This window comes from Xiphophorus hellerii, chromosome 16, assembly GCF_003331165.1.
Source record: "Xiphophorus hellerii strain 12219 chromosome 16, Xiphophorus_hellerii-4.1, whole genome shotgun sequence".
Taxonomy (NCBI): Eukaryota; Metazoa; Chordata; class Actinopteri; order Cyprinodontiformes; family Poeciliidae; genus Xiphophorus; species Xiphophorus hellerii.
The window spans coordinates 6,692,875-6,713,804 of NC_045687.1; the positions used below are offsets into that span (position 1 = coordinate 6,692,875).

General features: G+C 39.4%; 1 protein-coding gene across 2 annotated transcripts; it reads left to right on the forward strand.

Annotated features, from left to right (window-relative positions):
• The first annotated feature begins 1,033 nt into the window (after positions 1-1,033).
• On the forward strand, positions 1,034-20,474 carry LOC116735591 (disintegrin and metalloproteinase domain-containing protein 11-like). Of its 2 annotated transcripts, none has more exons than XR_004342405.1 (26): positions 1,034-1,898; positions 2,412-2,578; positions 6,538-6,614; positions 6,954-7,020; positions 9,120-9,202; positions 9,314-9,377; positions 9,983-10,043; positions 10,644-10,825; positions 11,227-11,298; positions 11,414-11,580; positions 11,675-11,759; positions 12,078-12,168; positions 13,064-13,115; positions 13,519-13,618; positions 13,762-13,833; positions 13,939-14,031; positions 14,851-14,931; positions 15,014-15,064; positions 15,136-15,199; positions 15,290-15,395; positions 15,497-15,616; positions 15,738-15,906; positions 16,877-16,988; positions 17,291-17,400; positions 20,134-20,151; positions 20,370-20,462. XR_004342405.1 is itself a non-coding variant. In XM_032587571.1 (26 exons), the coding sequence occupies exons 1-26, from the start codon at positions 1,697-1,699 to the stop codon at positions 20,383-20,385; spliced, it is 2,463 nt and encodes an 820-aa protein (XP_032443462.1). In that variant the 5' UTR covers positions 1,034-1,696; the 3' UTR covers positions 20,386-20,474. The 2 variants fall into 2 exon arrangements, 1 of the variants encoding a protein (XP_032443462.1); XM_032587571.1 differs by lacking the exon at positions 17,291-17,400 and adding an exon at positions 17,675-17,765 and having other exon boundaries at positions 20,370-20,474.
• The last annotated feature ends 456 nt before the right edge of the window (positions 20,475-20,930 follow it).

Here is a 20,930-nt window from a genome sequence, read left to right on the forward strand (position 1 = left end):
GTCTAAAAGACTTTCTTTGTCTCAACGTTAGGGTGAGATATCTGCGATGTTTCCCTTTAGTCAATTATTAAATATTTGTCAATTTGAACATATTTTTGTCAACTTACCAAACAGACCCAGCAATGGGTCTATATCTTGAAGGAAAAGCAAATGTTGACACAATTATTTTTCTGACACACGTGTTGCCCTACAGTATGTACACATGGTTGTGGTTTCCTTGTATGAGTTACTGCATACATGCAGTGTGGCCTGGAAGTGATCAACCTGTAGTTATGCTGATATCCTTGGGAAACCCAGGATATTTTGCTGGCCAATCAAGGACATTGATATCTTGGACTTTAAAGCTGGTATTTGTACTTTTTGAAGTGTGACTAACTGCCAAGTTCTGTTGAGGAAAGAAAATCAGTAGCTCCATAAAGTTTGTCAGTAAAAGACATTTCCCCTTAGCCACTACATGGAAAAATTGACTCCATCCACAGTGCATCTTCCCCAAACTTTCAAATGGACTTTGCTTCACACATTTTCTGACGGTTTCTGTCATCCCTACTGCTTTTGCAGCTTTTACTGCCACACTTTTTCCTTTCACTAAACTTTCCTTCAATATGGTATGCTTGGATGTATCACTCTGTGCACAGCCATTTTCCTTAGCAACGACCTTTTGTGGCTTACTCTGTTCTTGTCGAGCAGTGACTGCTACTGCTGGACAACTGTCAAGTCAGATGTCTGAACTGCATAAAACATATCATGATGATGATAATACAATATTTCTGTATACAGTACATTATCCGATTTAATGTTTTATGCGATAGTCTAATTAGACAGAAGTTTGAAAGATTTTCGTTTCTTTTTGCAGATGCATGTTCCTCCCGTGCATCAACAAATGAGAAAACGATTTCAGCTTTTACTTATCTGACGCTGTAAATCCCTTTAACGCCTGACAAGGCTGTGTGATACTTTTTTTTACACCTGTATTTCAGTTTCAGGAAAAAAGTAGATCACACATTGAAGAATTTTGATTCAAGTTTTATTACAAAAATCTAAATGAATCTGAACTGTCTGAGCTTGTTACCACAGAAACAAACTTGAAGCATTAAGGCAGCGATGAGTCAGGGTTGTTTTCGCCTGGTAGTCGGGGCACACCTTAATCCCCTGCAGACCTGCATCCTTGTCGAAATGTCAGCCTGAAGTGTGTGTCTCCGCCGTTCACATCCACACATTAACAACCTGAATGAACTTGTTATTCGTCGATCTCCTTTCTTGCTCTTCTCAGGCCTTGCTTTCCAGCCGTCGGACTGCCGCATCCGCTCCCTGCGCGGCGCTGCATGGCAACGGGAGGAGGAGGCTGTGCGGGATAAGGGAGGGTACCGCGGCCCCACGTGTCCTCCTCGCCGCAGACCCTTCGCAGTTCTGCTCGGTTTCCCATCCCTCCGTTTCCGCATACCGCACACACACATATACAACTCCAGCCATACACCCAGCGCCTACTACGCATCCGCGCAGCGCTGCGGAGCGATGCATCCGCGATGCGCGCTCTCTCGTTCCTCGCCGATCCCATCGCCGATCAGTCTGTAGGCCCGGATCGATTAATTTTTCATCTTTCTGATATGCAAATCCAGACTCTCCGTGGCAGTGCTGACCGGAGCTGAGAGGGCGAGAGGTAGAGAGGGGGGAGAGATGAGAGGACGCGCATCATCAGATGTTTAGCAGATTAACTTTGGATCCTCGCCATCATCTCTGCTGTGCGTTTTTTGATCTTTTTCCTCCTCTCCACCTGCCGGGCTTCCTGACATTTGGCGGGGGTTCTCCATGCGGTAATCGGAGGGAATATGTGAAGATCATGCTGGCGGTGTGGTGCTTCATGGTCTTTGGTGCAGTGGGCGAGAGGCTTGCGGTGTCAGGTAAGCGAGGGGGAGGTGGAAGAAAAGGGGGGCTGTTCGGATCGAGAGCGGGAGCACCCTTTTCGTTTCCTTTGCATTTTTTTCCCCCTTGAGCGGCACTTTTCTTGCCCGGGATTTTATTGATGCAGGATCTCGGTGCCAGAATAGCTCACTGACCGCCCTGTAGATCTGCTGCATCAACATGTTTCCACCTACTACAATAAACGTCTTCTTAACACGTAAACCCACAATGTTTAATAAATTACCTTCAAACCAATAGCCTATTTACTTATAATAGGATCCATTATATGCCTTTTATGAGAGTCAGACTCTGACATAACTACATTAATTTCCGTCATAACACACTGTTTTATATCAAATAAATGTCTTAAAATAGCAGCTGATCAAACACAATCAACTACAGGGTGCTAAATTAGGTCACCAAATGATCTTCCACATACATTTTTATTATTCCTACTATATGCTCATTAAAACTATCAAGGTTTTCTGTTGGAATCTGATGTTCCTGTCCAGGTGCAGATAGAGGACTGTGGGACTGGTTTGCCCCCTCAGGCCAGCTGGATAATGGGGAAACTGAGATCACCTATCCAAAGCGACTGGTGCAGCAGATCAAGTCAGAGGAGGAAATGGCTCATGACTTCTTGGATACCAGGGTGAAGAACAGCAGTGGGGACAGCTCGGTAAGTCACCTCTCAGATTCACACATCTGTTCCCTGACACCTTTATCTGCTCAGCGAGTTCTCAGTCAGGGAAACCCAAGAATGAGAACTGGACCTCATTAAAAACAAAAGCATCCCTGAATGTAATGGATTTTCACTTTCTTCTCCAGTTTTTACCCTGTTGCTACATGATATGTAATGCAAAAACTATTGGGCAGGATGAACACAGACTGATATTTATGGGTGTCATTTAAAGATGTGCAAGAGATGGGATTTTTGTCATTAATCAGCAATCGGCAGATGACATACTGAAAAATCTAACTTTTCTTTCTTATTCATAGAATATGCTAAAACTCATAAAACCCACTATTTTTTGTTGATAGAAATATCAACCAAGTGCATGCTCTTTGAAATGCATAAAAGTATACCTTTATGCATAAACTGTGATAATGTTGCAACTTGTTCATTTCCTGTTAGTGTTATACTTGTGTGTCTATTAGGAAACCTGCTGCACAATATTCAGTTCCCTTTGAAAAACATGATTTATCAATGTGCATTGATATCAGTGAAATGGTTGTGACTCATTTAAATGCTGACTTCTGTTCTGGATTGTGTAAACTTTCCCAAACAGCCTGTTAGGTGGGCAGAATTGTACATATATTTTCAACATTTTGACATTTCTGCTGTCATCACCACATGACCCTTCATCAAATATTCGGACGTCATGTTCGTTACCACACTGAGCCCCTCCCAGGCTTTTTTATTATTCAGTGGTGTGTCGAAGTATGTCCCATTAAATATGAAACATGTCTGTGTGAGAAGTGCAGGATGGTTCGAACACTCCCTGTCATTTATTTGAGTCATCTCTCTGAGTCTCTCTATTTGATGAAAAATTACCAAGAATGTCAGAATCCCACGACAGTGCAGCTGTATAATTACAAACATGTAGTGCACAAAAGAGATGGCAGTTTGCAATGGTTTAAAAAGCCGAATTTCTACGTTTTCACGACATGCTGCCCTTTTCTTTTTGAAATATTGAAGATGCTTTAAATAATGAGCAGATAAATTTAGAAACAGCTGAGCTTGATGAAGATCTGAACCCATTTCTCTTTTCTGCAACATCACGTTTTGCTCAAAATAGATGAATTGGTCACTCCAATTACCAAGACTTTCCACTGGCTAGATGGGCATCCAGAAAATAAACTGAACAATGATGCCGTAGTTTATCTATCGCATTTCTCCAAAACAGAAAGCAATTCAGTGAAACATAAAATCAATTCTAAGATTGAGTAAAGTTGTTCTGGTGGCCAAACATAGGTGCATCTCAGTGAGTCAGAATATAACTGATGATTTATTCCAGTTGGAATAAAGTTGGTTCCAAAAGTTAAAAGCATAGTATATTGATTTAATACACACAGTGACTTATTTCCCTTAATTTTCATTATTTTTTGGCAAAACATAAACAAGACTCAGAAAATACAATTTATTATTTAAAGTCAAACGTTTTTTCGACCAACAGCAGAATTGCCAGTATAGTTCTTGTTTCTTTAAATGCAGGCGATGGAGAAACTTCTCATAGTGCTGACATCAATGCCACACAGCACCTTCTGTCATCCCACACTGCAGGATCTATTAGCTTTGTAAACACAGCTGTGTGGGATATCACCGTCTCCACTTGGGATTTATGAATGAGCAGAGGGAGTTCAGAGGCGGCTCGCTTTTGGAAGTTTATGGAGAAAATGTTTGGAGAAAGAGGCTACAGGTTGATTTCCTGCATGCCACTCTGCATTGATGCCATAATTGTAAAAGAAAACCATAACTATACTGAGTTTATATATTGAGCAGTACTTTAACATACTTTCAAATTTGCTGTAATAGTCTGATTGTGTTAAATAGGAGAATATTTGGGTTTTCATTAACTTCTTTCAGTGAATTTGTGAGTTTCAGTTTTGCAATAAAATGTAAAAAATTAAATGAACTTATCAATGACTTTCTGCTTGACTGAGCTGCATCTGTGCCAAGTTTATATATTGAATAATGTTAATATTTATTTATGGAACATATTTAGTAAACCTACATTTATTTCCTTCCCTTGGTAAAATTGTTTAATTTTACTTTATTTTTTTATTAATTCAAATGAAACCTTTGCAAAAAATGATAAAATCACAGTTTTTATTAAAAAAAATATCTCAGTGGAAATCCAATTACATGCGGTTAAACTAATGGTGGTAAATTAACTCACTAACTCAGATATAATTAATTTCATGGAATCAGTAATTCTCTAAATGCCAAATTCAACCTAAGTTATCTGGATAAGGAAGTCAATAAATTGCATGAAATCTTCTTTAAGCTAAATTCATTACTCTTATAGTGCACAAGACAATGAGTGGCAGTGGACAGGGAAGCCAACTTTACAGTGAGGTGACAGGAAAGTCACACAAACTAATTCAGAAGTTCAAAAATGCAAACTTTTTTCCCATCGAGTTTTTTTTTTTTATTCAATTATAGCACTTTTATCAGAAGATCCAAGTCAAAACATGAAACTAATCATTTTCAACCTTCAGAATGGCCTTAACTTAAGTCCTCATTTAGCTTTGTTTGTCAAGTTCCAGTTGTCTTAAGCTCTTCAATTGACTCCCTTGTTGTCTGCTAGAAACAAGAAATTAAGAGAGATTTTATTTTTTTAGTATTATTGAGCATCAGCTAGCTCAATTCCACATAAACATGACTTTCTGAGCTGAAATTTAAAGTTCTGGAAACGCCAAACCAGAGCCAAGTACTAAATTTGACGCAAAACTGTTGAGTTGTGTCTTCACTCTCTTAGAGATTTTGAGATCTTCTGCAGGGTTCAGTTGGCACATACAACAGTCAAGATGTCACATCCATATAGACTGTAAACAAAGAAGACTTGTTGCTAAAATTTAGTCACAACAGACTTTTTGAAATTTACGTGTATCCCCTACTGTCTTTATTTTCAAATAAAATGTACAGGATATGTGTCACATTAAAAGTGGAAAAGCTTTCAAGTGTATCTTGATTTAATTTTTTGAAAACAAAGCAAGCATTTTAACTGGGTTGTGCAAACATTTGAGAGTAGATGAGATGGTTGCCAGTGTGTGAGCGCTTTGACACAATCCACTGCTGACAAAATAATTGAGAGTGATCATTCGTTTTAAAACCATGAATGATCTGATGCTGCAGAGCTCTGGCAGGAAAACACACTTTTTAACCATCTATAACTTTATCTACTTATAAAGTTTACGTTTTATCAATAAAAGCACCAGGATGGTTTCCAAAAATGGCCTGAGTGATGAAACTGTCCTGTTAGACAGTTTCAGCACTGTCACACATTCGGCCGGCATAAAGAAGTGGAGCAATATTACTGTACTGTAGCAGTGACAGAGCGTGTGCAGTTACTTCAGCCTGTCCAAGTCAGTGGTGAGAAATATGTTGTCTGTGCTCACTGGAGGGAATAATCTGTGGACAGTGATGCATTTTATTGAAAAGCCCAATGATTCACTGGGACCCTGTTCCTCTAGACAGAAATCAAAGCCAGGTTGGCACAGTCAGAGCTGCCAGTGTAGTAGATCTCTCTTCGTCTCTTCCGGCCCTACTGTCTTCTCACCTCCGTGGTGCTGGCAGTTGTCCACTGGGGACATCGACACAGCTTGACTGATTATAGACAATCAACGTCTAGTTCTGTCCTCCTCCACCTACTTCCCTTCTGTGACTGTCAAGCCCCCTCTAACATTCCTCTCACAATGCTCTGTCACATATCAAACAGGCACAGCTCTGTCAATCAAAAGGGCCTTTATCAGTCAACATAATAAATCAGTTGGGATGTTTTCAAGGTGTATTGATCCCTGCTGAATTATTCATGCGTTTATGGGAATCAGCTTAGCTCTAGCTAAGTGGCAAATGTAATAACTGTTTTACTGCAGCAGTTAATGTGTGTGAGTAATATTTTATTCTGTCTGCAGCCTGTCCACCTGGCTCTGAGCTGCTTTCAAGTCGAAGCCTTCGGACACACCTTCACTCTTGACCTGGAACTAAACCAGTTAGTACCATCAGATGTGTTGTTTTCGTTTGGGTTTTTCTTCCCATCCTTGCTCGTATCAATGAGCACACCTAATCTTCTGCAGCTGATCTCATTAGCATTTTCCCCGTTCATACGCAAATGCACTTAGCGCCTCTATTATGTTGCACGACAAGATGGGGAATACCAGCGCTGCACTCTCACAGGCACACACACGTTTTAATAGCAAAGCATGTTAATAGGTCTGGTAATTCTGTGTGGAATACATCTGAGGGGAAAACCTTTGGTGTGAGATATCCCAGAATACTTTTTCTCTGATCCTGGCACAGATTGTGATGGTTATCTCTCCTCTTCTTTCAGTCACCTGCTGTCTTCAGATTATGTGGAGAGGCACTTTAACTACAATGGCAAACCACTTCAGTCTGTGGTAAGAGTTTCTTCTACACTACGGGGCAATATTTGCTGATGCCGGTGTTGATGGGGGACTTGTTTTATTTAGTGGTTTAAAGAGATGACCAGAGTTGCAGTGCAGCATTTCAGACTGTTCTTTATAGTCGTTCTTCCTGGAAATCAGAGTTTGAAGAAACACAACTTGTCCTGAGCAGACCATTTAACATACTGATCCTTCACATTTTAAAATGATTTACTTTTGTTTTATTGCGATTTTAAGTGGCGGTGAAACAAAATTAGTGTCCAGTTTCAAAGTGGAGTTTGCATTGATTAAATTTATTTAATATAAAATAGAATCTGAAATCCTTTATTGTCATGCAATGGAGAAATGTGGGTGTGTCATCCAGGTTCACACATCACTAAAATCATAGAAAATGTCATTAGACTGAAAGCTGTAAAAAAACAGAAAAAAAAACATAAACCATGGAAAGTTTTAATTGGGTTTATAGAAAAATAGAATAAAACCCAGGATTAATACTGTGTGTATATAAAAAATACCCAGATTAGTTAAATTAAAGGTGCAGCATAGTCAGGTGACACTGATAAAAGTGTCACCACTCATTGCCAGTCACCGTAAACTGTTGCCAATAAAATTGTTGCTACGAAGGGCGTCACAACCAGTTATTAGATTTAAGTTCAAACCAGTGTTTCACATCTAGCCAGGTTGTGTTTTTTAAAAAGATGACTTACTAATTTGATTGATTAACATGAATATTTGTTCACACTGACATGCTCAAGTTGAATTTTCCGGTCTCTTTGTTTGTTGCTGGGGGAATAGATGCATATTTGTGTAATTATACTAAATTTAGAAGCAGAGACGCTTTTTGTTTGGATTCCTCTTTTAAGGTCAATTTTTAGATTCATGGTTGGACGGTTTGATCTCATCCTGGTGGTTTGTCTATTTATAGAAAGTGCATTATGTGCTTTCTGCTCTAAAGTAGGCTGCCATGCAGACACTGATCAGGAGTGTTACTGGTGTGCAAATATGAGAGCTTACCTGGCAGTCGGCCTAAGCCTTTCTAAAAAAAAAAAAAAAAGTAGTGTCACAAACCCACACAGACTCGCCAAGATAGCAGTGTGTGACCGAATATCAAACTTTACCATAACATTGGCATTGGGATAAACTTAAGCAATATAAGTGGTCTGATCACCATGTGGGATGGTTGTGATTTTTATACTTTTTTTTTCTACAAATATACCACTTACTGCCCCTCAAGCACCCACCTACCCATCTACCCAGCCAGCACTACATGTCCCCACCCACAGTCGCTCCAAACTCTCCTTCAGTCCCCCTGACCAATCACGGGCTTGTTTCCACAGCAACCGGTTAGCTCAGCAGCATCATTAAGTTCTTGGCAGCCAAGAGAATGAAAGAAGACCAGGAGGGAGGGAAGAGCAGAGCTGTAGCAAGAGGAGGAGGAAGGAGAAAGGAATAAGGAGTGAAATGCCAGTTAAAACAAAAGCACGATGCGCTTTGGCATTACGGCCATGTATGTGTGTTTGTAGGCAGGCGGTTTATTCTCTTGGAGGTGGGAGGGAGAGGCTGGCAGTGGAGACCTGCAGTCTGACCAGATTGTCACTCAGCTGGATGTAGGCCTCACGTGTCGACGCTGCTGCGGCTGGACGTGCCAGGCGTGTTGCTTTCAGGGCACGCCGATCTGTGCCGTCGTTTCAGCCCGAGACCCACCCCGCTGAGCTCGGTTTGACTCAGGTGAAGCAACATTTCTCTCCCGTAATAGTGGCACGTCCCCCGCGGCTGTAGCCTTGCAAGGAAGCGTGCACAGATAGTAGTGTCCTTGGATTTTAGCCTGCTTAGTCTACACTTAATTCTCAAATCAAAACAGTGCTGGCAACATGAGTGTTGATTTATTGGAGAGATCCTTGAGCGTCCTTTACCTCCCCCTCCACCCTTATTGTGAATGAAGAACAGGAGAGTGGAGTAAACTCAAGTAGGTCACCAACTATGCTGTAACTGATGGTGAGGGAAGAGGAAGAGTGGTGGCATCTAATGAAGTAGAAAAGCAGCTATATAAAGCCTGGGGTCTTCTATGAAGTATGTTTTTGTTTTCCTTACAGGGAGGAGAGCACTGCTACTACCAAGGAAGACTAAGAGGTTTACCAGCGTCCTGGGCAGCTGTCTCCACTTGTCACGGCCTCTGGTGAGAAACCAAACCATTATTTCCTTTTTTCAAATCCTGCTTACCTTTCTTTTCTGCTTAAGTTTTTTTTCTGTCCTGCATCCACTAATTCATCTTTCTGTTGCTTTGCAGTGGGATGTTCTCTGATGGTTTCTACTCTTATGGAATTGAGCCTGTTCACAATACGAGCTGGAAGGTAAACCTTTACTTAAATGCACAGTAGGGGAAGCTCAAAAGGGTTTAATAAGGAAAACATCCAAAAGTTCTCAGTTTCCCCACAAAATAACAGTGGAAGAGAGTTGTTTTACTAAAAAGAAATTGAGTGCATCGATATAGCATCATATTGTTTTTATCTATTGGTCAGATTGTTTTTTGTTGTTGTTGTTTTTCTTAACCTGCTTTAGCATTTATAGCACAATTTTATTTTTCCAAGTTATTGTATTAAGTTTGATTTAAAATTTATTTATTTTTGTTGGCTCCTGATACTTCACCCTTGCTGGATAACAACCCCAGCTTTAGAAACCATTTTGTTAGAGAACCTATGCTAAAATATGTGATGAATTGTGGGTTTTAGCCACAATTTACCAACAATTCAGGTAAAATGTAAAAAAAATCTTGATGATATAAATAGAAGAGGCATTTAACTTGATGGGGAGCAGACATTCCTTTTTGGTGGAGTTTGGTTGTATACCTGACGTTTTTCAGAGAAATGTATTTTTTCTTAAGACATTTCACTCTGAACAATTATTGAGGGATAAAGACTCCTAAGGTAACCACTGTTGTGTATGTTTTCTACTTTAGGAAGAAGGAGCTCACTTAATTCGCAGGATGCCCGATATCAGACTTTCCCAGCACTGCCCAGGTGAGCAGTCTTAAAAACAGACCTTTCAGGCTCCCACTAAAAGCATATCAAGACCGAATAAATGTGGTTTAGATACACACATATTGGCTGCTCTGGTAGAGATGTGTAAAAAAGCTCAAACCTTTAAGTTGAACACATTAATCCAAATTATTTATTTTTCTCAAAATCACCTATTTATTAGTACTTCTGGTGTTAATACTTTTTTTTATTTATTTTATTTTTTTACAAACCCCCTTTGCCAATAGGACAGCACTTACTTTGCTTATTTCACAATGTCTGAGTGCACAAAGAGAAAAATCTCTACATCATTTCTCATGTTCTTCACAATTAACTGAACAAAAATGCAAAGGATTTTCAAACTAAAAGCAAAAAGCCTGACAATGATCTAAGAGCATAAATTCAAATGTAAAAGAAACAGAACATAAGAATTAACTGAGTTACTCAACACAAATAAATGTGCTTATACGGCAACACCATTCAAGCAATAATTCATATAAGATACAAACACAAAAGAAACAAAAACCCAAAGGAGGAAAAGTGTGTCCATGTAGCCCCCAATGATAAAATGTCATACCTGCAGCTCTGAATATGTGTTTTCAGAGTGTACAGAAGACAGTGAGCAGGACAGCAGTGAAAGTGTTGAAGATGACAGTAGACCAGAGCAAACGGAGGACCAGCAGGTGACCGGGGGGCTGAGAAGATCCAAGAGGTTTGTCCGCAGGCCTTCTGTCCAGACAGAGACCAAATACATTGAGCTCATGGTGGTAAACGACTATGATCTGGTGAGTTTAAGACGTAATTCTAGCACTCCGCATCAGATGTCACATTTTGTTTTATTTTTACCCCCGTTTGTTGTCTTTCTTCACTGATAGCAGGAGAAGGCATATTTATGGATGTTTGGGTATTGGTGCAGCTGTGCCTAAATAAAGCAGTTTGCTGTTTGTTTGATGAATGTAATGCATGCCAATCCATTTGTAATTAAAAAAAAACCCTAAAACAGTCTAGGATTGTAAAAATAAAAAAAAACCCAGTAAAAAAAAACCCAGTAAATCAGGACTGCCTGTATTTATGGAAATGAACTTGGATTTACTTTTTATGTCAGTAAAGATCCGTACCATTGTGTGCTGGAGTGCATGAGAGATCCATTTCCTAAGCCATCTGTGGATCTTTTCTCTCTCTTCAGTTTGTGCAGCTGCGTCGCTCGAGCAGCCAAACCAAAAACTTTGCCAAAGCTGTAGTCAACACAGCAGACACGGTGAGGAACCATAAATCCTCCTACATCCTAACTGCACAAACACAACCTGTCAGGATGTATGTTCTCATTTCACGTCTCTGCAGTCGCGATAACAAAAGTCGATCTTTGTCGGCAGATCTTTCAGGAGCAGCTGAACACCAGGATTGTTTTGGTGGCCATGGAGACCTGGACCTCGGAGAACCTGATGCCAGTCGTGGAGGACCCGCTAATCACGCTGCAGAACTTCATGAAGTACAGGAAGGACAGCATCAGGGAGCAGAGCGACGTTGTCCATCTTTTCTCGTACGAAGGCGACAACAGTGTTTATGCTAAGAATCTAGATTCTAGATCCCAGTGGAGATTTGATTTTAAATGATGGGTTTTCTGTGCTTTTCAGAGGGCGTACATTTCACAGTAGCCGCAGTGGGACAGCCTACACAGGAGGGGTGTGTTCTCCAACGAAAGGAGGAGGAATTAATGAGGTACATTTGGCATTATGCTCATAATTTAGAAAATGCTGATTACAACACTGTAGTCGTATTTGTTTTGAATCTGGAAGTTAAGAGTATAATTTGAAATCAGGATGAATGATCTTAGCTTCTCTGTTGTAGTTTTCTACATGTATTTTGTGTGTCTGTTCTGATTTATAATGAAAGCTACGCTTCAGAATTTCCTTTAAAATTGTTCAAACTATGATGGTTGTTATGTGTAGAACAACGTGTCATGGTCGGTTTTTCTATTTCTTTGCTGTTTTGTTTCAAATACTTGTTATATTTTAGTGAGTCTGTTTTAACTTGCAGTATGGGAGTGTTGGGGCAATGGCCATCACCTTGTGTCAGAGTCTTGGCCAGAACATCGGGATGAGATGGAACAACGCAAGAGCCTCAGCAGGTAAGACAACAGAAAACAACTTAACATACAAAGAGGTTCAATATGATTTCACCCCTTTACCATTTCATACCTTCACTTCATACTCATCACTATTTCATCCCAAGCTGTTGCACTCGTATTTATATCCACAAACAATTTCATACATTTAAATTTTACCATTACTTATGAGTTTATTTATATTGTTAGTCAAATATTTTTGATAAATTATGGGGATGCATACTTAAAATTGGTCAAATCTTATTTCTAATTAAGTTATATTTAACATTTGTTATCTAATTGAGTTAAATATAGTACCTATATATAACTTTATTAGAAATAAAAGGCTTTTGTATTAAAGCCCATTTCTATTTATTGTGGTTCTGGTCAGTATATTAGGGTTAGCTTATAGAAAGTGAATTTAAATAAATTTCTTTTGAGTGTCCTAAAAGGACGCTTTGCCAATTTTGAGGCAAAGCGCCTTAAAATTGGATATCAACTGACCAAAGATCAGCCCAAAACTTTGGGGGTACAGACAATTGTTTTCATATTCAGAAAAGTTGCACACACACACAAAGAGAAAAAAAGCAAAGACAAAATTGGAAAATGATGCAGAAATAAACTAATCAGCACTCTTCCAGGAATCAATACGCAAAGAACTGATCATACTAAAATATTGGTTCTTTTGTGTGACTTTATTTTCCCATTCATCCATCTGAATCTAAATTATTGAGAACTCTGAAAACAGATGGAATTGTGACCTAAATAATGTGCAGGAACCCAAAATAGCCAGCCAGGCTTTCTGACAGTTTCTAAAAAGTTTCTGTGTTGTAATATTTTCCTTTCTTCTTCTGTGGTGTTTAAGAATAGAAGTTATTCTTTGTATTTTATGTTGTGTTTCTTTCTTCTTCTTTTTCAGGTGACTGCAGATGCCCAGATGCCTGGGTGGGCTGCATAATGGAAGACACCGGGTAAAAATGGCTGTTTCTACCCTATTTGTTTGCTAACGCTTAAACAAGCTAACACTTTCATAAGATTTAAAGTTTCTTATTTGAAGCCTAAATAAATTTTGCCTTAACAGGAGACGCCAGATTGCTGTGTAAAGTATTAGAAAATGTGAACTAAAAGTATTTACTACATGAGTGATTTGGACTGGGCTCCCCCGGACAGATGGGACAATAAAGATATGAATTATTTGAGCTATATCTTACTGCAGATGGGAACATTTGTGTCAGATTGCAAAGAGCTGGCACACACACCCACGGTTGATCTGGCATTCCTGACTGGCCAAAAAGCATTGCACTGTTTGTGTTTTAGTGTATGTCTTGGTCTTCATGTTTCTGAGTGTGTGTGTGCTTATGTGTGTGATCACAGATTTTATCTGCCCAGAAAGTTTTCTCGCTGTAGTGTTGACGAGTACATCCAGTTCTTGCTCCAGGGAGGTGGGAGCTGCCTCTTCAACAAGCCGAATAAGGTGAGGATAATGAGGGGTGCGATGTCCATCTCTCAATAGATTCATCGTATAGATTTTATTCATTTGTACACCTTGCCTCATTCATCTCTATATTTCTACACAGTATTATCTTATATATATATTATTTTTTATTATTATTTTAGCTGTTGGACCCTCCAGAGTGTGGAAACGGCTTTGTGGAGCCAGGAGAAGAGTGTGACTGTGGATCCCAGGTGGTGAGTAGCCAACTTTCCTTTACATTAAGCTTATATTTTGACCTGAGATGTTGTAGAGTTTAGTGGAACAGATTTTAATTATTATTTTTTTGTCTGTGGCTGTAGGAATGTGCCCGCAGCGGAGGAGCCTGCTGTAAAAAGTGTACTCTTACCCATGACGCCATGTGCAGCAATGGACTCTGCTGCAGTGGCTGTAAAGTAAGTTGAACAAGAATCAAAGTTGCACAAGCAAAAACAAGAAATAGTTTCACCTGCATATTTTTGCCTTTTGCCACATTTTTCTGATAAATTTGCTCTACAAAAACCTGGTAATCATGTTGAATTTGTTCAACTCTACTTGGACTTTAACTTAATCCTTGCTTGTTGGTCAAATGATGCTAATATGAAGCTTTTCTGAAGCAATAGAACACTCTTAGGCTATTTGATGCAAAACGAAGTACAAATTTTTGGAAATGCTTCTTTTTCCAAGTCCTATTTTACACACGTTGAGTGCAACAATGCATGAATCCACATCTATTTATGCATGACCTGGTATGCACATACCACATACATTTAAAAAAATATTCATTTTCATCTTTCTCCAATCCATAATAATGCGCTTAAGTTGAAAAAAAGGTTGAAATCCATGCCATTTATCGTTTTTCCTTCCACAATGCTGCAGAAAGGGTTAATTCTTTATCAAAAGAAACTCTACTATGCCACCTAGTGGCAGATGTGAGAAAAGAAAAAACTCTTGTGGCTTCCAGTTTAATTTTTAGCCAAATTAACATTTAACAAATGTTAAAGCATTGGTGGAAATTTGATTAGCCACATACACAAAATCAGGTGAAGATTTTTGCTAAACATAAGCATAGTGAGATTTGAACAAGCAAATAATCCTCTTTATATTTATTCATTGATTTGATGCTGAATAAATAGATTTCCTCCTTTTACGTCAACCTTTAAATTTTAAACCTCCAGTATGACACCTGTATGACGTTTTCAACAACTTTAAGTCTCTTTTATTCTGCCTCCCAGTATGAGCTGCGAGGTGTTGTCTGTCGAGAGGCCGTGAACGACTGTGATATTCCCGAAACCTGCACAGGAGACTCCAGCCAGGTGAAACTTCCTGTGGAGAACACTGGATGAAACTGATGCATGAGGTGTGAATGTTTATTTATGGGGTTTTGTTCCTTGGCAGTGCCCTCATAATGTCCACAAGCTGGACGGTTACATGTGTGACATCAGCCAGGTAAGATCTGGATCATTATATCTTCCAACTCTGGGGCTTTATGTTTTACCTGCACTGTTTAACATTCATAGGGACGCTGCTATGGTGGACGCTGCAGGACTCGCGATGGACAGTGCAAAGGACTCTGGGGCTATAGTGTGTTTACAAACAGACACAACAATTATCTCATCCTGTGACATAAACATGTGATCTACATTGACTGCTCCACTTTTAATCCTTGATCAGATTCAGCAGACAGGTTCTGTTATGAGAAGCTGAACGCTGAAGGTACAGAGAAGGGGAACTGTGGTCGGGGGGCTGAAGGGAAAGGCTGGCTGCAGTGCAACAAGCCGTGAGTAAAACAAGCTGCAGAGTTCTGAGTTGGATCCCCCAAAACACAACCTGCTGATTATAACTAAAGCCAGATGTTTGTATTTATTTCTCTCACCTCAGGGATGTATTATGTGGCTTCCTTTTCTGTGCAAACATCACAACAAAGCCAAAATTTGGTGATCTGCAGGGTGAGGTGACCAGCTTTACCCTGTACCATCAGAACAAGTACCTGGACTGCAGGTAAGCTGCTGCAGCACATCTGCAGCTTTTAACAGTGCAAAAAAAAAAGTTATTCACTTTTAATATTGTAATTCCAATTGTCTTCTTCCACTTATGTGACACTTTTGGATGCTTCACCCAGAGGTGGCCACGCACTGCTAGAGGATGGCTCCGACATGGGCTACGTGGAGGACGGCACGCCCTGCGGTCCGAACATGATGTGTTTGGAGAGACGCTGCCTCCCTGTCGCAGCGTTTAACCTCAGCACCTGTACAGGATCTAAACTTGGACACATTTGCTCTGACCACGGGGTAAAGACATTCAGAACATGATTTGATTTTAGATGAAAAATGTAGGTGTTTATTAAACTGGTTATTTTTCAGCAGGATTATTTTAATAATCCTATAATTATAGGATAATATCATAATAAAATCCAAACCTATGTTTATGGATTCATGTTGTAAACAATATTTATAAAGTACTTATGAAAGCATTCAGTAATAGAGTAAAGGTTTAAAACATTTAAACGTCCTGATTTTTATTAAAATTTATATCAAAAAAAATAAATTAAGATAAATCAAATTAAAAAATAGAGATATATTGGAATTTTCACAATCCGAGGTTTTCTTTAGTCTTTTTTTCAATATTTTTAACCAAAATACCTTATTTGTGAAAAAATCAGCACAAAGAAAAGAGAAAAAATTAAGGATTTCACTCCATATTTTTATATTTAAAAAACAACCCATTTTACAATTAAAAAATGTTGATTCAAGAATAAAATGAGCTGTCCTAAAGGAGTAGATTAAAGTAATTGATTATGTCTCTTTATTATAAAACAAATCTATACATTTAAATATACCATTTACATTTTATATGGATTTAGTACCAGACTGTTTTTTTTATAAAGTTTACTTTACTTTGTATTACTTTCCATATTTATTCCATTTTATTGAGACATTAAAAGTTAAATTATGGTGTCTTGTGTTGAAAACTGACCACTGACTAGAAGATCAAATATGGTTATGTGAAAAAGTATTTGTACACTTACAGATTCCTTCAGTTTTTAATATCCTACAGTAGATCATCGAACACATTTTAATATCAGACTAAAATAGCCTGAGTAAATACAAAATCAATCGAGTTTTGAAATGTTTTCATTTATTAAGGGAAAAAAAATCTATCTGAAAAATTATTTGCTGATTTTTACCACTTTGTACCCCTGTTTGCTTACTGTTTCCCCACCGCCCCGCAACAACAACAACAACTGCTTCTTCCCCTCAGACCTGCAGCAACGAGGTGAAGTGCATCTGTGACCGGGACTACACAGGAAAGGACTGCAGCGTTTTCGATCCGATCCCTGAGCCCACCGTCTCGACAGGCCCGGAGAAAAAAGGTCAGTAGCAGAACTCAAACGTTCCCGTCTCTCTCTCTGCCTCTCTCATCATATAATCCCCCGCTCATGGTCTCTTCTCACCACCTTCTCTCTGTGCTGAAACCACAAAGTGGGATAACTCACCTGACTGTCATGAAGATGTTAAGCTGTGTGTTTTCCTTCCTGTCGAGCCTTGCTGTTATATTGTAGGTGTGTGTTGAGCGTATACGTGCTGAAATGTGTGCGGTGCTTAGAGGTGTTTTTTTTTTTGTTTTTTTTTCAGGCGCTGCATTTTTTTTTAAGTGTCTCTTACTTTCTTGCAGTCTGCCAATGAGACAGAGAAATTAAGCAGCTGCTCTTTTAGGCCCAAAACTGCCACCCTGAGCAAGAGGGTGTCCAGCTGAGAGAGCAGGAGAGGGGGAATAAGAACAAAGTAAAACAACTCTCTCTCCTTTTTTTTTCTTCGTGTAATTGTTGTCCCCCTGAACCTCCCTCGCTCACCTGTCACCCAACGTGATGGTCTCCCCCTCCCCTTCATCTCTCTGTCTCTGTCTGCAGGTTTCTCACCATCTGCCTCTCTCTTTCTCTAGTTGATGTCGTACTGTGTCGATGCGGTCTTCTGACGTGTGTTTTTTAGTGGTGTTGTTTTTGTTTCTGCCCCTCCTCTTCCTCCGCACCCTTCCTCCTCCCCTCCTCCCTCTGCGCAGGTCCCAGTGGCACCAATATCATAATAGGGTCCATCGCAGGTGCTATTCTCCTGGCAGCTATAGTCCTAGGGGGAACAGGATGGGGATTTAAGTAAGAGTTCTGGCATGCCTTTGTGTACCTGTCTGCTTATACCTCAAGAACCCCCATCCACCCCTCCCGCTATCACCAGTCTGAAATAGCTGCAACTCATTGCCCAGTAGCTGGGAGGGGAGTTTGGGGAGTGAACTCTGAGACGCTCTCACGCTTGAACGCTTTAGGTTTTGAAATCAAATCATTATCGAGGTTGTTTTTGCTCACGTTTCCTTCTATGTAAATGCATCGTCCTGCTCAGCCTCTTGCAGTGACGACTGAGCAGGAGGGAGATATTTCTCTGCCAGGATCTGTTAGAATCAATCTGATCTACACCACTGGTGCCATGTCTGGAAGTTCCCCTTTACTTTTGTTTGCCTTTCTGGACTTGCATTACCTTTCAAAAGTTCTGAAGAATCCCAAATTTATTTATAAGACTTTCTTTTAACCTACAAAAGTGGTCTATGTTAATGGTTCACTTGAAGAACGTTCAACACCTTGCAAGGAAATTAAAAATAAATGAGGGATGACTCAAGACTTTTGTACAGTATTGTCCATGGTGGCTTAACCTAAGCAAACTTTTTCCATTTCTATTTTTATTACCTTGTTCAAGCCTCCGTTATTCATTTTTCCTCACTAGGCCTCATCCTAACCCCGAGTCCCCTCACTCTATTGCAACAGACCGCCTCTGCATGCTCGCTATGGTTCCCTCTGTAAGATCTGACCTAAAAGGACGGCTCCTACTGGCTGATGAATTAGATTGTCATTGAAAGGTTATGATTTATTGCATGCTGTCGTTCCTTTTAGGGTCAATAGGACAGTGCTGGCCACATTTATTAGGACTCCTGGTAAGGATGCATATAAAATCGCTAAAGTCATGTATCATTTTCTTTGGATGTACAACTTCTTATTAAAAGTTTTAGGAAAAAAACATTTAATTAAAGTACATTTGTTCAATTGGTTAAAAAAATCTTACAGTAAGAAGTAATGTTTGTTTTGTAGCATTACTATGGATATTGCTGATGGTAATTGTTTGTGCAACCCCCTTTTGCCAAATGTACACAACTTAGTCTAATCTGATAACTTTTTAGAGGATCAGAAATGTAGAGAGGGATCCTTGATCATTTTGCAAAACCACAAAATCTTACCAAGTGTTTTGTGTCTAGTTTCTAGTGCAAATATCTTTGCAAACTTGAAAAGAGACAAAACTAACTTACAAGTAACCTTTTAGCAAGATATAGAAGTTTGTTTGAAGATAATAATTCCTTAATATTGATGAAAAAGCACAAGTTCCACTGGCAGATTGCAAAACATTTTTCCCACGTTATAATTTAATTTGTCCGCCAATAGAACAAATACTTTTTCATAAGCATTAAGGAATTGTTTACTTAAAACATGCCTTTGTATCTTGCAGAAATTTCATTTTTAAGTTAGTTAGTCTTATTTCAAGTGTAGTACAATATTTGCACTAGACCAAAATGACTTGGTAAGATTTTGTGTTTTTTTGCAGTGAATTTGTTTCAAAATCTCTGCAGATTGTCCAGAGTTTTGTTTTCTTCACGCATTCTTCTCTTGAGGTCACCCACCTCATATACAGGACTGCAAATCAAGAGGATGGTAGACTTTGTGTCTTGTCAACCATTTCTGTTGATTTGGCCAAATGTTTTGGATTATTAATTAGCTGAAAAATCCAGGAATGACCCATTTGCACATGGTGGTAAAGTCCAGCATGTTCTTATTTGCATTCTCGGTTTCTCACAAAATGGCATCCTTTATGTCAGACCAATCTAGAGTGATTGTTGCCAAAAATCTCAATCTTTTTCTCTTGCCAAAATTTAACAAATGCAAATGTACAAAAGCGTACAGTTAAGTTATTTTAAATGATTATTTCGGAGCTCACAGGAGAACTAGTTAAAAACTAATACTTCTTAACATTGGTTTTGTTTCCTCTCTGAATAGATGTACTCAAATGTGGCTGGCACTGTGTGCATGAGCAAGTTTCTTCCTACTAGTCACACTTAACAGTTTCTGCTGAATGTGATCTTACCACTTTATTCTGGCAGAAGATCATTTCAGGGAGACTGTCGGATGGATATCATACTGAATTATCATTGTTGGATTTATGTCTTGTACTTAAATCTAACAGTGTCATTCAGCAGAGCTAATTCAATAGAAACAATTTGACGTTTTAATTCAATTCTAATTAATATTTCGCCTGTTTTGTGCAGCTAGTGTTCATGCTTCTTCATTTTGTCCTATTTTACGCAATGTTCTAACAATAAAAAAAACAAAACACTGTTGTAGTTATTGTTTTTGTACTTTCCCTGTCTTGCTGATTCAACATGTTTTGACTTTTTGTCTCCTTTCTTGGCTTGCTTCTGTGGTGCAGGAACATTCGAAGAGGAAGGTACAATCTTAGAAAATCTAATAGTCAACCTGTAACTTAATTCGTTAAGATTATTTGGATGTTTTTTTTAGGATTATTTCACTCCTGCTTGACAACTATGCATCTCAATGCAACCTCTGCTTTGACTGTAAAGCTAGATTTGCATACTCATGCCATTTTTCTGCCCGTCTGTGTTTATCTTCCTGCAGCTGTTTTTTCCTTCTGTTCTTGTGTTTCAGATCTGGAGGAGGATAAGATCACTGTCTGTCTCTCTGTTTGTGTCCTGTCCATGCTTGTATTCCTCCTCGCACCGTGTCGTTTCCACGTTAAAGAAGAGGGGAATGAAAAAAAGAACACACAAGTCTTCCATTTCAGCCCCGGGATCTCTCCAAATCTACTTAGATGATCACTTCCTCCAAACTCCCGTCTGCTCCTTCCATTTGTCCTCTTTTGGGACCCCCACCATCCTGGGGCCCGCGAGGCTCCTCTCGCCATACCAGCCAGATCACACTCATGTGGCTGCTGCCAGCTGAGGACTGTGTCCAGGCTTCACCTAAAGCAAGGATGTGGCTGTCTCTGTGAGTGACACCAGGGGTCCTTATCCAGTCTAGAGGCCCTATGAATGTGCTTTGGTGTCTTCTTCTCACAGCTCAGACATTCTGGGGGAAAAAAGTACATGTCGATGGTGGACCAAATTGATAAGAGACTCAGACCTGCCAGGAGACCAGCCACTATTTTAGTCCAAGATTCAAAGCTGGACGAGTGCACAGACCGAACTAATGTGACAGAAAATGAAATGT

Bases quoted from the DNA above. Each gene is read 5' to 3' on its own strand.
- LOC116735591 (XM_032587571.1), top strand. From the start codon at position 1,697: ATGTTTAGCAGATTAACTTTGGATCCTCGCCATCATCTCTGCTGTGCG. The intron at 11,299-11,413 runs GTGAGGAACCAT...CTTTGTCGGCAG, and splicing joins TAGTCAACACAGCAGACACG to ATCTTTCAGGAGCAGCTGAA. The intron at 15,200-15,289 runs GTGTGTTTACAA...ATCCTTGATCAG, and splicing joins CAAAGGACTCTGGGGCTATA to ATTCAGCAGACAGGTTCTGT.